The 16186-nt window shown below is 48.0% G+C and overlaps 2 protein-coding genes across 3 annotated transcripts in view; one reads left to right on the top strand and one right to left on the bottom strand.

Moving 5' to 3' along the window:
• The window catches only part of Tbcd (tubulin folding cofactor D), a 163518-nt gene that overhangs the window by 53446 nt on the left and 93886 nt on the right, over window positions 1-16186 (top strand). The window lies entirely within an intron of this gene.
• On the bottom strand, window positions 2029-11654 carry Znf750 (zinc finger protein 750). The gene is made up of 3 exons (XM_021654204.2): window positions 11096-11654; window positions 4575-6181; window positions 2029-4457 (listed from the first exon to the last, which is right to left on the bottom strand). The coding sequence occupies exons 2-3, from the start codon at window positions 5999-6001 to the stop codon at window positions 3752-3754; spliced, it is 2133 nt and encodes a 710-aa protein (XP_021509879.1). The 5' UTR covers window positions 6002-6181; window positions 11096-11654; the 3' UTR covers window positions 2029-3751.

Genomic DNA, 16186 nt, shown 5'->3' with positions numbered 1-16186 from the left:
TGAGCTTGATACGGCCTTTGGTTTCCTTTGAGCACTTTAAATGTCTTTGGTAAGTTCAAAATGTCTGGGCTGCTTCACTGGAAAAAACCCTGTGTTTGGGTTATACTTTCCTGTTCATTTTCTGCCTTGCAGTTTTTTGTTTTTGTTGAAAACACAATATTTTGAATGTTTTAATAGCATCTCCAAAAGAAAACCTCCCCAGCACAACCAGGTGCTTGCTCTTAAATGTATTGAGTCATCTGAATTCACTGTCCCAGTCACTGCCTCGTGTTTGGTTCCTGCACTCTGCCTTGTGTCTCAGCATCAGGCTTGATGTGATGGAGTATCAGTGAGCACGGGAGCTAAGTATCTTCCTTCCTTAAGCATTCTCTGGTTTTCATAACTGTTTGATTAGTTTCCAGAGTTCTGCAAAAGTTGATCCTATCAGTTTTGACCAGCCTAGCACTTCAGCACAGAGGTTCCTGTTTTGTCCCATTGCATGGTATCATTCAACAAGGAAAATTTGGATAGTATTATGACATCTACCTGGGTTCTCTTAACTAGCAAATGCCACATAGGATTAAATATGTGAGAATTTTATTAGGAAGATGCTTGTGAAAGAGATGTGCTGGGAGAGGAGGCAGGAAGGCTGGAGATGTCCATTGGCCCAGATGATACACATGTGGGGTGTCTGGCATGGTGTCTCCCAGGCAAACAGGTTTCTGGGCAGGGCCATTTGGCCAGTGCCCAGAGTTGCACTGTTGTTGAGTTTGTAGCATTTGTGCCATTTTGAGCTACTAGACACCTGAGTTTGTAAGAAAATGGAAGACTATGATGTCACACCTTTGATTTTGCTTCTGTTGTCCTTTGGAACTGTGCTTTGTGGGAGTGTCTGCGTATGTCCGTCTGTCCTTTCCTGTCCTGTAGAAGGTGGTATGGGAAGAGGACACATCACAGCAGATCACTGTTGGGATTATTTAGAAAGGGGTTTTGTTTTTTGCTTTAATATATAAATTGAGATACAGTTTACCTTTCACTTTGCTCACTAAAAATCTAATTCAGTAAATTTTGTTGTATTACTCATTTCTTTAAAAAACTTACGCTTAAAACTAGATAAAACAGAAATTTGTTGTTGTAGCCATTTCCAAGCATTTTGCTCATTGGCATTAGATGTGTTCATGATATTGGGCAACTCTTCCATGCATGTGGCTCTAAAACATCTATTCCAAACAGAGGACTTTTCTCCTGCCCCATGTGACTCCAGTCTGCTTCCTAGTTCTATGGTTTTGCCCATTCTTGGGTCTTCATGTAAGTACAAAGTATGTACAAAATTTTGCCATTTTTGGTTGGCCCATTTCATAGAGTGTAATGATCTCAAGACTCATATGTTAGTGTGTGTGCGCATCTCCTCCTCTTGTATGGCTGGGTAGCGCTCCGCCATGTCTGCCCCTCCCGTAAGCCCATCTCCTGGCTGCTGTGGAGAGGAAGCAAGAGTGTCTCTTTGAGATATGTTTTCAGGTCTATATAGTGTACCTGGCAGGTTATGTATTGATTCTGTTTAACTTTTGAAAGCTTGTTTTTGTTGTTTTGTTTTTGTCTGTCTGTAAAGTGAAGAGCTTTTACTTTTAAGTCAGTGATATGAATGTAGAGAGGTAGTGATTCGGAAACAAGTAAGACCTAGTGTACTTTTTGGTTTGTTTGTTTGTTTGTTTTTTAAATCTAGTTTCAGGGAATCCTTTTGTTTTATAGATAGAATGTCTACTCTAGTTGTCATGGGTATGCTGTTGAAAGTGAGCTACTGTCCTCGGATGGTGCTGTTTTCCATGGCGGGTCTGTGAGCTGAGGCCCACTGTACCGTGTACAGACCAGTTTCCTGGAGGATGAGCACCCCCTGTTTGGTTGAGCAGCTCATGTTTCCCCCAGGCCTGGTGGCAGCTAGCCAGCTTCTTCTTGTTGCCATTTAAGATTCTATAGGCAGTGGGTGAGCTGTCTGTCACACTCCTTCCGAGTCTTGGGGCCTGAGTGGAAGGCTGAGTTCTTATCTGGGTTAAGCATGCTAAGAGGACTTTGTAAGTGCCAGGCTTTGGGTCATGAGCATGGAGCATAATGCTTGATTGATCATTCCCCTTTCCTGAAGGCTTTTACTTATTGGGAGCAGGAAGGATCATGTTTTTGTTCTTTGCCAAACATATTGGTGTATGTTTGGCAAACGTTAAAAAAAAAAAAAAGTCAGGGTAGAAAATAAGATTTGTTGGTATTTGTTGATTTTATGTCATAAGAGAGTAAGTTTGGGTTAGTGTATGTGGTGGTTTGGATGGACCCAAAGGACTCTCCTAGTTCCTTGGATGGAAGGGGCCCCTCCTGCCTCACCAGGTTGTAACGGGGGCTGCATCCATGAGTGGGAAACCTGCAGCACTGGCCTTATGTATCCCATAACAGTTGTGAAAAGCCCTGCATCCCTTTTATATATTGTATGTGAAGTTTTGTATGCATTTAACAAGCTTCACAGTGTTTCTCTGTTCCTGATGTCATCGGAAGGTAGAATACTGGTCGGCCTCCCTGGGCATCCTCTGTTGGGGCTGGCTGGGGGCTGGGAGCTGCTGGCTGAACAAAGAGGTTTCTCAACAAGGAACCATGGATCCCTGTGTCAGTGCCTACAGCGTGGCTCTAGCTCACAGGGTGAAAGGTTGCCTTTGTCCAGAAGTAGAAGGGGGGTTACTGAGGAGGGAGAAAGGTAGAACCCTGCCCATGTAGTGTTAGTTGCCAGGTCTCCTGATCTTGTTCTCAAGGCAGCCTGGGCTCAGGCCTCCTGAGTGGTCTTTGAAAAGCCCCAGGAGTGAAGATTCGTACATGCCTGGGCTCTATGGCCACTAGCTTATTTACTGACCCCAGAAGCACTTTCTTGGTTTCATTGCTTCCTCAGTGTCAACTCTTTCTCGCTGAATGTTATGGCAAAATACTCTCAAGAATACCATAGAGCTTATGTTGGTCTTTGCTTTATGTGTTCTCAAAGTTCACACATGAGTTTATTGGAAAAATCAACATGCACATCACTGTAGGGAGTGGACCGTGAAGCTAAGTGACATCATAAGCAAGTAGAGTAAGTTGATCAGACCTTCACCAGTAACGCGTTTCCCTGAGGGAGAGAAGTTACTCATGGAGTCGCTTCTGATGTTTGCGGATGGCTTAGGCAGAGCTAAGCACAGCACTTTTTACACGCAACACTTGATGCCCAAGCTGAAGATGCTTCCGCATCAAACACATAACTGTGCCTAACAGGAAAAGAGTAAAACAGTGACGTTTTCCAGTGCTGAAAAACAGTACATGTGAAAAGTCTTTTTTTTTTTTTTGTGAACTGACCCACGCTGCTGAGCTAGGTTTTAATTCTGTATGTTTTCCTGGTGAGTCACAAACAGAAAAGCACAGTTTAATTCCTCAATCTTGGAGAGCATAAGCTACTCAGATTTTTTTTTAATAACCAGAAGTAGAAACACCTTTTAATATTTATCTTAATGTTTACAAAAAAACTGAACAAGATTACAGCCTTTTGTCTTTTTTTTTTTTTTGAGAAGAAAAGAGAAACTATTTATAAAAATTGATAAAAAGTGGAGGAAAACTGGGTATACTGGTTGGCCCAGCACGTAGGAGGCCGAGGCAGGAAGATCACAAGTTTGATGCCAGCTTGAGCAACGTGGCAAGACTGCACCTCCTCCAAAAAAGCAAAAAAGTGAGGCTGCTGCTTGGAGCACGGTGTGAAGGCATCCGTGAGGCCTCAGGACACCCGGGTTCTTCTGCGGAGAGTGAGCACTCTTGGTGCGGTCTCATTCAGCTTTGGCTTTTTAGCTCCTTGCTGGGATCTTCCTGTATCCCTTTGACTTGTCCTCTTTTGTGCTTTGGGTCTGAGGTCACACTGAGCTCCCTGGTTCTCTGTAGAACTGAGGGTGGTTCTGTCTTGACAGGTGGATTCCTGGGCTGTGCTCTCCTCCTCGCCCACTCGGACATTCCCTGGGCTGTAGGCTGCCAGCTGACAGAGAGCTACAGCTGCTGTCTGCTTCTGTTCATCGCTGCTGTCTACTGTGTGGACATCTGGGGCCGTCCTGCTGTGGACCTTGTCTTGCTGTGTCTGCACATGGCTTGTCCTGTCTTCAGAACCTTCCGTCTCAGCCTTTAGAACAGCAGCAGGTTCTGCACCTTGTGGTGGCCCGGGGAGGACAGGCCTTGGAGCCCAGGCATTACAGGGGTCCTTTACAGAGAGGTTGAGTGGCAGGTCTTGCAGCCCTGAGACGCCCTGGGCATCTGCCTGTGCATTGCCTGCATACGTGGGTCCATGAGTGGCTGCAGGGCTTGTCTCCAGTTTCTTGGAGAGATTGAGGGGGCCTATTCTGGAGTGGTCCTCTGGGCTGGAGGGCGGGGCTTCTGTGATGAGAGAGGTACTGCTCCCTATGTGGGCTGGAGGGTCACTGTTCATGGCCTGAAGGCTAGAAGAAAGCAAGAGAAATCTTAGGAAAATGATCATGTAAAGCATTTTGAGCAAGTGTGAATTTGGTGTTGAACAAAATTACATTGGAGATTTTTTGAAAAAGGAAGTTTCTTACCTTTTTGGAGACTCTGTTCTGTTGGCAGGAAGCTGAGAATGAGGACTTTCTGAACTCCTCTGGACAGGTTTGCAGGCGGTGGGGCTCTGCTCAGGCTGCTGGAGTCGCTCCAGGGTTCCTGAGGAGGCTGCTTTGTTTGAGAGGTCACACAAGCCTTCGAATGTTTGGCTTGTTTGTGTGAAGTTGGTCGGGCTTGGCCTTCCTGGTGAGCCTGTGGCAGCAGTCCCTGCTCGGGGGCTCATTTTGGCCTCTTCTGCATCCCTTTGCCCATCTTTAGAAGGATCTTTTGCCTTAGGAACTGGACTTTCCTTCTCAAATTCTGTGTGTTTTCTGTGGGAGTTTGAAAGGTTTAACTCTGAGGGACTTGAGGCTGGGTAAGCCAGGGCTGCTTCTTCAAGCAGGCGGGAGCTTTGGTCTCGTGTGATGCCCGGGACGGGTGGAAGCCTGAGGCTGTAGGACGGAAAGGCAGACTCCGGCCTGTAAAATCCATAAGGGATTGGCAGGTTAGCCTGGTACTGCTGGAAAAATCTGTAGTGGTCGTATGTTGACGGAGATGTGTTCAAGTGCTTGGGGATTGGCCCGGGATGAGACAGGAAGTGTCTTTGGTCTTGGGCCCCATAGACGGACAACAACGTGGCCTCGCACTCAGGAGTGTTCCCCGTCAGGAGGTAGGGCGAGTAGATGGCAGCCAGCCCGGGCTCTGTGTAGAAGGGATGTGGGTAGTCTGGGATTGCAGGGTGCATGTAGGGGGAGATGGCACCAAACCCCTTTGTAGATGGGATTTTATGTGGAAACTCAGGTGGGAGGAATGGGGAGCCAGCTTTCCAGGGGTAACCAGGAGTATGGAATGCAGACTTGGCATGGAAAGGGGTGGCTTTGGTGGTAGAGTTGCTTAATGCCAGCATTTCAGGAGCCTCTGTGTCTTCTGGACCTCTAAGTCTGTGCTCCCCAACGGGAACAAATGCTGAAGGCCTAACCCCACTGTCGAGGCAAGGCTGGGGGCTGACAATGGCTTCTGGTGTCATTTCTTTCTGTAGGGCTGGTTTCTGGGGACTCTTGTGGGTTCCCCGACCCGGTATTTCTAGGTTCTCTTTGGCATCTTCCTTTGCTGAGCCCTGCTGAGACTTTGGATCAAAGCTGGAGAGTCCATTTGCGAGAGACTTAGAAGTAGCTGGCTTTGAGGGGGGCTCTGTCTGGTGGGTCAGCTTAGGGTCCAACGAGCTGGATTTGGGACACTTGGGAATGCGATCTTGTTCCGACACTAAAGTGATAGAGTTTTTACAGAGGCCGTACTTCATGTGATTGAAAAGATGTGACTTCTCGTTGCATGTAAAAGGACACTGGAAGCATTTGTACTTAAATGGCTTTCCTGGGGGCCGTGGAATATAGTGTGGCTTTTTTGGTTTCCGTTCCTTTAGGAGACTCATTGTCCTGGGTGTTTGGACTCTGGTCTGCTCAGTGTGTGGTCACTGCTGACTCTTTGACCAAGTTGTGGTGACTTTGAAGGAACTGAGTCCTGGTCGTCGTCTTGCTGAGTACTTTATTTGAAGCCAGCTGCACGGGCTCAGGGCCTGATAAGGGAAGTTTCTTTCATGTGGCACCTAAAACTGTGAAGGCAGATAGACACTGGTATCAGGTGCAGGGTTAGTGGGTCAGTGTCTGCATTGTCACACTAAGGGCAGACTCGGAGCCTAGTACCTTTAGAAATCAGATGAGCCCTGCATCCTTTCTGGTCTGCTCTGTTGGTTGCCAGAATTGCCTGGGGACCAAGAGAGCACAGGGTTAAAGGTGACCCTTTGAGTTTTGGGGACCCTTACCCTGCAATCTGGACTTTGCCTTGGTCCATTTCTTTGGGGCTTCCGATAGTGTTCCGAAGCAGAGACCTCTCTGCTCTATGGGAGCAAGCGCTTAGTGAGTGTGCGGCGGCACCGTTAGTTTAGCGCTGCAAGGCCCTGTTCAGCTGTGCTGCTGCTTCGCACTGTGTGCGAGTATCAAAGTAAAAATATTTAAGACACAGGACTTCATTTACTGCTTCTAAAATCACAAATGAGAGACTGACTTTGTCAGCAAGCATTATGCTGTGTGTGTGGGGGTGGAGGTGCTCAGGTTCATAGCTTCATGCTGGGTAGACGTTCTGCTGCTGAACTGCATCCTTAGCTCTAGTGAGCAGCGTTTACGTTGGCTCAATACAAATGGGATGCTATATTTAGGTCGACTCAGTTTGCAGTGCTGTGAGGATGAGTTGCAAGCCCACGAGTGACTTTTATGCCCTGCTACTCATCAGTGCTTGGGAATAACTCACAGATTTGCCCTCCCTTCCTCGGATATGCCTTCTCAAGTGGTTGGTATTCAGGTGGAGGAAGGAAGCCACCTGTACCAGGTGTCCCTGTTGTCATACCTCACAGCGCTTCCTACGCAAAACTGAGTGCTTAGGAAGCTGCCTGCCCGGACTTCCTGGCTGACTCTGGGTGGAAGCTTGGGTAGAGCATGAAGAATTGAGGCCAGGTACCTTCATTTGGGTAGGGTATATGAAAAGGGAAAGGCCTCCTGCTAAGTAGTTTAAACAACTTAAAAATAATATTCAGTGAAGAAAAGTGTTTTCAGCTACAAAGTTTGTGAAAAACATGTAAAGCCATGCCCTCTGGACCTAGCCAGACACTTGCGTGTAAGCCATACCTTTAGAAACAGATCTAAAGGCTTAGGATTAGTCAGACCCTTGTCTGTCTTCCCTGTTCTCAGTATGCGTGTGTATAGTGGGCAGTGGGGTGGGGTAGCCAGCCGCAGGGACAGATTGTTTATATCCTGAGGGTGCGGCCTGGTTTTATTTGGTTTGTTTGTTTGTGTGTGTGTGTGCATTAAATATATGTATAAATAAATAATAGATGTATTAGATATAAAGAACTATGTATGGCACTGTGGTGCACACCAGCAGTTCTCTCACTTAGAGAAGGGTAAGGCAGAGGGTGTCAAGTTCAAGGCCTGCCTATGCTGCTTTGCAAGATTTTTTTTTTCTAAAAAAAAAAAAGGAACAAGCCCAGGAAGAGCCGAAGTGCACTGCTCCAGCTGCCCTATTACCGTAATTTAGGGCCGTTAAATAGTTGTTTGTGAGAACCATGGCTCGGTTGATACTGAGTCTACTCCCACAGTCCACTGGGAGAGTGCACAGCATCGAGAAGGAAGCACACATATTAGAGAAGACTGTCAGGTCCGTGGCCGGGAGGAAGCCAGGCTCCTGGGCTCTTGTGGAAGAGTGGGGACTGGGCTGTCAAAGGGACCTTTACTTGTGCTGCAGAAGCTACAAGGCACCCTGTCAAAACTGCTCATACTAACACTTAATAATGGCCTTGTGACTTCCCCCTCTTATTAAAAGCAAAAATGTGAAGAAATTGTCTGTGGGCCCAGCTTGTACCTGGAGTGCATTTTCCCTGCCTGTCAGGGAACCTGAGAAGCCTTGTCTGACTAGCTGATGAGGGCAGCTCGATAAGTCAGTGGGGCTTGTGCTGGCACGCTCATTACACTCTTGATTCTGAAGGCGTGAGAACCTCTGCAATTCAGGTTCCCATGGCTGTATAGGATATGTCATGGCACAGATCTGAGAGGGATGATTTCATCACTAGCTGGGAGCGTCACGATCAAAACGATGACAGTTGCAAACATTTATCGACTGTGAGCTGCTTCCTAGTTGCTAGGATGGACAGTACACTGTGTGCACTGGACAGGCTAGGAAGACAAAAGACCCCCCCCCCCCCCCGGATGAAAGGAGGTAGCAATGGGCCTTCACGGATGCAACCTTAGTAAATGCTACTGATGGTTTTGGGCAGAAGTAAACACACCGCTATGGTTAAACAGTGGACAGAGCTTAAATAAGTGCATTGTCGTGGTAAGTTTTCTTATGTCTCTTACAAGAGGCAAGGAGATTACAAATCACTGTATGTTGTTCTAAAGAATAACTAAGAAATAATTATTACTTTGTGTGTGTGAATGTATGAGTGTGTGTGTGTGAGAGAGCGAGTGTGGGAAATGCTGTCTCAAGTTTTGGGTTGAGCAGGCGGTGGGACAAGCTCCAGTGGCTCCTGTGCAGGGCTCCAGAGCGAGGTTTACACAGACTGAAAGGGAGTGAGTGGAGACACGGAGGCAGAGCTGGAGGACTTTGAGTAACTTTGGATAAACTGACCCCTCAGGATTTCACAATTGCTAATAAAAGCGGAGAGCTCGCTGCTTGGAGGCAGGTGTCAGTCGGGTGTAACTCATCTATAAAACTACTGTGTTAGAGAAGTAAGTGGGATAAAATTGATGCCTTTGTAAGCTTTTGAATGGTGGTGCCAGTCTGTGAGTAGTTCTCTGTCCTACCCAAGTGAGGTTTATGAGTATGAAGAAACTAACCCACAGCCATGACCATATCCAGGCACATAACGTCTGTGGGCACGGAGGCTTACAACAAGTCCTGTTTGGTCAGTTTATACCTGCTGGACTTTGTACTGTCTGGCAGCTGCTGGTGTTAAATATTCCCAAAAGAGCACGTTGTTGCCAAAACAGTAAAGCCTAAAACTTTGACTATTTACAGTAAGTTTGGATTTGTATTCAAAGGTGAAGCTTTTCCTAAAGGCATAAGAAGGGTATGTGGCTGTCTCTTTTTGGGGGTGGGCCTGTTACTACTTTGGGAATACATCTCTGGAAGGCTATATGTGGAGTTACGGCTGTCTGAGAACTATAGTGTTAGCATGTTTGAGGCCGACACAGTTCCAGAGGAGTTTACCTCTTTCCCTTTCACTTCCCATATGATAGTCAGGGGTTTCATGAGGGTATCTTCCCACAGACACCCAGCTTGGGCCAAGGAATTTTGGCAGAGAGCTTTCAGGTATCTTCTGTCTTCCTTGGGGAAGCCCTGTTCTCAATCATGCCTCCCAAGACCCGAGACTTCCTTCTCTGAATCGTCTTGCGATGCAGTGTAGACTCTGTACAGTAGTACAGGGGCCTGAAAACAAGTACAGTTCCCAGCTTAAGAGCTGTCCCAGTTTTCTGCCGACACACATCAGCTGTGTGACCTGAGACTTCAATATCTCTTCTATTCGACTGCTTGACTTTGCCTTTGGAAAGGGCCCTGGGCTGAGCGCACCTTCCTGCTGCCCACAGCGTGCCATCTGGGATACCTGCCCACACACTGAGCGCTATGGTTTCGGTTGGCCACAGGGTTCTGTTTGTCTTTAAAGTACTAAACTTGAGCAGATCGGAGCTGCTGGTGTCAAGGCAATAGTGAGTGGCTGGCATGCTCTAAAAGTCTCTAAAGGCCTTGCACTTACAAATCAGACACGAGAAAGAGTGATTTGAAAGAACTCTGATAGGGCACAATGGGGTAATTACAGCTTTGCTTTATAGGACAGTGATGTGACGGGCTAGGTAGCTATGTTTGTCCTGTGAGCTGACCTGCAATCAAGACGGTGCTGTAATCGTCCTCCTGCTGGTGTCCAGCTGTCTGGCACAGAGCCGCACAGGTGGAACATCGTGAAGGGCACGCTATAATTACAGCACTGTGATGTGGCGTTCTTGCACCACTCAAGGGCACGCCACTGTCCTCTACCCACGGGGTGTCGCAACAACGAGATTTGTGAGTTTTACTTCAGTCGAGCTTTTTCAGACCTGGCCACCACTCCCTCCTAAACTTTCTGTTCTTTAAGATGAAGGTGAACTTAGGACGGCCGTACCCTTAGCAGAAAGCAGTTTTCTGGAATATGTTTGGAAGAAAAGGTCCAGAGAGCAGATGGGCCCTGTTGTGTGGCACACAGCTCCCAGACCAGCACTGCACCAGAGCTCACCTTGCTTCTGTTTCCTTAACACGCCAGTCTAAAATACCAGAGAGCCTTTGCTAATACTCAGCAAACACTGGGATAACAAATGCAGGCATTTCTGCTCAAATGAAACCTGATTTGGTCAGATTTGGCCAATTATTTACTCAGTAATTTTCATACACATTTATGGGAAGTTTCATATAAGAATAACACACTTTGCCCCCCCCACCCGTGTGTAACCTTAACCAAACAAAACCTTAAACTTTGTTGGCATCTTGTTTTTGAAAGGCTTTGTCAAAGCAGCACTTGTTTTAAACTTGAAAAGTTGTAGATCGTAAACTAGAAACAAAACCCAGCATTGTACAGTTCTCTAACTATGTGAGGTTTGCCTCTTTATGTTGGATTTATTGTAGTTTCCTTGAAGAGCAGGCAGCAATGAAGCAATATTATAAATTCATATTTTGGTTTATTTTTTTTTAAAATAAATTTATAGCAGAAAAGAAGGCTTGATTTCATTTCTGAATATGCTTGCTTATATTCTTGGACTAAAGTACCAAACCCATTAGGAGTTTTGTAATTGTGCTCTGCGTCCCTAAGATGCACCTGCCGGGCTCTGAGTAACCCTTAGGGAACAGAGTAGGAAAGAGCAGACAGCAAGCGATTTACCCAGACAGATACCCAGACACACTATTGAGTAGTTTTGAAAGAAAACTTGAAGAAATCGTAAGCACTTACCAGAGGTGGGCAGTGCTGGGATGCGGAGTCTTTCTGTGCAGGGTGCTGAGGGTTGAGGAGCAGGATCTGTTCTCACGCTGGCTCGCTGGCTCGGTGAAACTGGAGCCGGCTGTTCCAGTGGGAGGGATTTAAGTGTAGGAGTTGAGCCCTCAGGGCGTAGAGATGCACCTGATATTCCCCTGCCTGCAGCTACAGTTCAAGTGTTTGCACCCACTGAGCTCCACACAGCCTCACTGAGCAGGGACCCAGAGAGCCCTGTGCCACCCCAGGCACCCCATGGGGCCCTAGACTCACTGTGTGTGGGCCCCGTGTGGGCTGCCTAGTTGCCGAGCAGTCAGGCTTCAGGATGCAGAGTATAGTGCCGCTGTGCTTGTCTTAGAAGCCTTTGCCGTTCATTAGAGACCCAGGTGTGGAATGCCCCTCCAGTACCCCGGCACACACAGCGGAGACCACACTCTATTCTGGAATACTTGTCACCAGAGACAACACTCACAGTGCTCTTGCTGTGAGGCTGGAGGAGCCTCCAACCACCTTTGCGAATTCCACCCTTCTTCCCGAGGGTTTTTGTTGAGGTCACCGGGAGACCCAGGGTGGCAAAGAGGATGCTAACCTCGCTGCCTCGTCACAGGGACCTGCCGGGACATGCCCAGGGCCTGTACTGCTTGTGGAGCTGACATGTGCTGTCTGTCATTTGGGCGTCGGCAGTGTGTACACTTTCACACCCCCTCTCTAAGCACTAACTCAGATTTTACATTTTGGAGTCCCCCCCCTTCCCCATTTACTTATTTGTTCTGAGGCTTGCACAGGCTGCAGTGAAGGCTGGAATGTAATGTCAGTTTGGGGACAGGGAAAGGATGGTGTGATGGTTGCCAGGCTCTTGGTCATATCTGAAGCTGCTGGCAAGGGCCAGAGCACCAAAACACAAGGGCAGGTTCCCTAGGGTTGGAGCACTGCCGCCCCCCCCCCCATCCCGTTTAAGACTGAAGATTGTACTTGGCTTCACCTTTGTGTTTAATTCTTTAAAACTTAATTCAGTTACATTTGTCTCATTTATACGAGGAATTAAAAACAAGTGCTTTCTTACAAGAACAGCAGTTCCCTGGGATTCCTCTCGTCTTGCTAGGTAGCAAATTATGCTCTGGCTTGAGATTTTCACCAGCTTTCTGAACAGGGCTTCTGGGCAGTTCTCTGTGGGTGTTTACTGAGGCTGTCCAGTATGGTGCTGTTTGTCCCCTGGTTGCTCTGCCTCTTTAGAGGGTTCCATAGAAGATGAGAGCCCGTGGGTATCTCAGGACTTGAAGAGAGCAAAGTAGGAGGCCAGATTGAGAATTACCATCATCCATTTCTGCTGCACTTTTGTTGTGGGGCAGCTGGGGCAAGCCGGGCTCAGGGGAAGGTTAGTAGGAACTTGCTGGATGTCTGACCCTTTCCCACACTCCCACTCACCTTTCACTGAGTATTTGTTATTTACTCCTTGATTCTAATTTGATTTCAGATATTTTTAATTGACTTGCTTAGTGGCAAAAGAGGCTTAAGTCCCCTGCCTCTGTGCCACCTCCTACATCCTCCTGGGGGCTCTCCCTCCCTTCTGTCTTGGGGACTGTACTCCTCGAATCCGTGCCACCTTCTTGCTTGGGTCAGTCCTGTCTTTGCTGCTGTATAGCTTCTGCATTTCCTTCCCTCTTCCTTCTAACTCCTGGGTGTTTTGTTTTCTGCATTTCATAGTGTAAATAATGCTCTACTCATCCCCTGAGTACTTGGACATTGATTTAATGCAGTTTTACAACGTCAAAGAAAGGTCCTCACGCAGCTCTGGTCTGAAGAGTGGCATTTAATGATCACTTCCTGTTTTAAAGCCCAGCCTTGCCACCATTTTCCTACATGATTTGGCATCTGTGGCCTGATGGCATCCAGGTGCTCCAGATTTTGATGAAGGGCAATCTCTAGCTTTATGAGATTTCTCATAAAGTCTCAGTTTCCTTAACTGTATCTTCTAACGTTTCCATGAAATATATTCGACAGGATCTCTGGTTTGATACCTTGTTGTAACTTCTCTGCGTATTTCAGTGATGATTTCTGATGGGATGGGAGGGCTTGGGGACTGTATGCAGGGATTCAACTCTGTCTCCTGCAGGGCTTGGCTTCCTTAGTGCTTGCAGTTGAAAGAACTGAGTTGATGGTAGCTGTGACCTTGGGCTTTTTATGGGTTCTGTTGGGTAGGTCAGGGAGTGGCCGGGCCGCTTTGGTCCTTCCTGGAAGGCTCTTGTGCTTGTAGCCTCCTGATGCGTCTCCTCCTGCTGAGTTCCCTATCCTCGTTGCCCTCTTAGCTTATTCCTTCTAGAGTGAAGGAAGGGGCTGGAGAGAGCTTAGCATAAAAAGCACTGGCTATTGTATCAGAGGACCCAGGTTCAATTCCCAGCACCCACCTGGTGGCTCAGAACTTATCTGTAGCTACTGTCCCAGGGATGTGATGCCCTCTTCTGGTCTCTGAGGGCACCAGGCATCGTCATACATGCAGGCAAATCACCCAGATGTTTATTTTAAAAAAGGCAGTTTGGTGGTTTTTGTTTTTACCTTTGGTGAGGTCTGAAGCCTTATGTTTGTTCTCAGTCCTCTATGTGACCTAGATGTCTTGATCAAGTTTCTGAGAGGGGGAGGGGACTGGGCGTGGCAGTTGGTCTTCAGTGAGCTCTTCCCTGTGGCTCCTTGTGCTGAGGGCCACTTGCCTCAGTCCGTGTAGTCACAGGAACGGCAGTGCACCTGATTTACCAAAGTTAGGTGAGCACAGAACGGAGGGTTAGGTAACCTCCAGGAACCTAGGCTGGGAGGTGACAGTTGCATCATGTGGCGTGGGAGGGAAGCTGTGGGGCTGAGTGCAGACAGGTGCTGTGGGGTGTAGGTAGTGCCGGAGTCCAGCCAGCCGCACCAGACCCTCTTGGCTCCTGCTCCGCAGGGTGCGGAAGGCAGCAGTGCAGTCCCCGTAGCATGGGCATTCCTCCGCGGCGTGGCATGGCCCGAGTTTCCTTCCTGTCCCTTCCATCCTTTCACCTGTGCTTCGGCTAGGCTGATAGTCTCCTTTGATGCAACTCAGGGCTGTGTGGTGTGTAAGAGGGGTCAGCATACACTTGGCCAGGCCTGGTCAGTCGTTTCATGCAGCAGCCTCTCTCACAGAACATCTTTGAAGAAGGAAGGGAATCAGTTATATTTTTTACCTCCTTACAAATAGTCAGAAGATGATTTTTATCTCTTAATTTTTTTATGCTTTTTTTTTTGTGGGGAACATCTGGAAAGTAAAAAGGAAATGGGAATTGCTTTAGTGATGTCACAGGCCTGGTTTCAGCTTCTCAGTGTCCTGTGGTGCCCCAGGGGCAGTTCTAGGCAGGTCTGTACCGGTACCATGACTGGGATAGGAGTACAGGGCCCTTGGGTGGCAGAAGGACAGCACAGCTCCTGCCCAGTTCCAGATTCCGGGGGAGGTGTACAGGGTTTTGAGGTTTGTGGCAGTCTTGTACTTCTGAGCTTTAGGAGGAGTAGCAGAAGGCCCAGGGCCTGTCCCAGGTCTTAGGAGTCTGTTTTCAGCCTTGCGTCCCTGACTTCTTTCCCATTGAAGAGGCTGTCTCTTAGGGTTTCTTAGTTTTAATTTCTTTTCAGTTAGAGTTGTAGTAGTGAGAGGCTATCCAAAGAAACAAATTATTCTGCCAAGTTCCTGAGAGTCCTGGTCTAAAGCTAGCCCTGAGGTGTTGGATGGCCCTTCCCAGCACCCCTTCATCTTCTTCCCAAGCCTCTCTCCTAGTTTATCTGTATTAAGGTAAGCCCTGGCTGGGCTGTGGAAAGCTCTGTTTCTAGTGGTCTGGACACTTTCCTAGACTTGGGTTTGGCCCTAGGCACTGCTCTTGTTTTGCTCAAAGCCAAAGGCCAGACCTGAAGCTGTAGCCCAGGGGCCCAGTGCTGCCAGTCAGTAGACAGAGCTGCTCAGCTTCTGCAGGCCCAGCAGGGCATCTGGCCAAGGTGGGGGTGATCCGCTTTCCTCCCTCTTTGCTCTTACTGCCCAGAACCTCTCCAGGATGGCTAGCCAGATGTGGGCTGTGATCACTGGTTACTGGCCAGTGGGCCTGTGCCCCATCCCACAGCCTTAGGGTCCTCACTTGCCACAAGGCAGGAGGTGGACATGTTAATGTGGCCCTTAGTGCTGCCAGGCAGACTTTAGGACTCAGGTGTGTCCAGCCTTTTGACACTGGAACACAACGTTCTCGTCTACAGAGTTCACGCTCGAGAACCTGCAACCGAATTATCCCCCCCCCCAAAAAAAAAGCAAAACAACAAGAAAACCCTCCATGTGTTAAGCAGTTTTACAGTTTTGTGTAGGGCCAGGGCTGCATCTAACGCTTTCCTTGGCCGTGCGAACTCCATAGGCTGGTTCTTGAGCATGCCTGGCAGCAGTGTCCTTGGTTTCTCATTTGAAACAAAACTAAGACTATCGTTGGGTTTCATTTACTCTGTTCTTAGTTTGGCGGTGCAGAGTTGGGCAGTTCTGGTGAGATGGGGCCGAAGTGTGTGAGCAAGTTTCAGTGTTTGTCGTCTGTTTTTCTGAGGGGGACCTGAAGGCTCGGGTGTGTGATACCATCGCTTCAGTTTTAATTTCGTTATTATGGTGATGCCACTCTGAGCTTTTATAGATTGGAGATAATTTATTTTGTTGAGTAGGTAGGTAGGACACTTTCTCTACAAGGACCAGTGAGGGTAAGTGGTCTTGCTCATGGTGACTGTGGCTGGAGGCCTGGCTGCACAGAATGTGGCCTGTGGGCAGCTTGTTCAGGGCACATGTTCTTTCTCCTGGCTCTTTTGCCTCTGAGCTGTGTGGAACTGGGTTCCTTGTGGCTCTTTAAGCACCTTCAGGGTGAATGATCGAGGGTGAAAGGCTTTTTTGTTTGTGTTTGTGTAAACAGTCCCTGGCTCTTCCCACCCCTCCTGGTGTTGGTCGGCGCCAATGCTCTGTGTCTAAAGGGAAACCTGAAACTCTGTGCAGCGGCTCGCTTTGTCTTTGATTGGGAAACTCAGTTTGGGTTTGTGAACTTGGGCCAAGTCTCAAGG

This window comes from Meriones unguiculatus, chromosome 7 (assembly GCF_030254825.1).
Source record: "Meriones unguiculatus strain TT.TT164.6M chromosome 7, Bangor_MerUng_6.1, whole genome shotgun sequence".
NCBI classification, from domain to species: domain Eukaryota; kingdom Metazoa; phylum Chordata; class Mammalia; order Rodentia; family Muridae; genus Meriones; species Meriones unguiculatus.
This window is presented reverse-complemented; position numbering and strand designations above follow the sequence as displayed.

What these genes read in the sequence shown, in the direction of transcription:
- Znf750 (XM_021654204.2), bottom strand. Translation starts at nt 6,001, where the DNA reads ATGAGTCTCCTAAAGGAACGGAAACCAAAAAAGCCACACTATATTCCA. An exon ending in AGAACAGAGTCTCCAAAAAG is followed by an intron (nt 4,458 to 4,574) that starts GTAAGAAACTTC and finishes GCTTTCTTCTAG; the next exon opens with CCTTCAGGCCATGAACAGTG.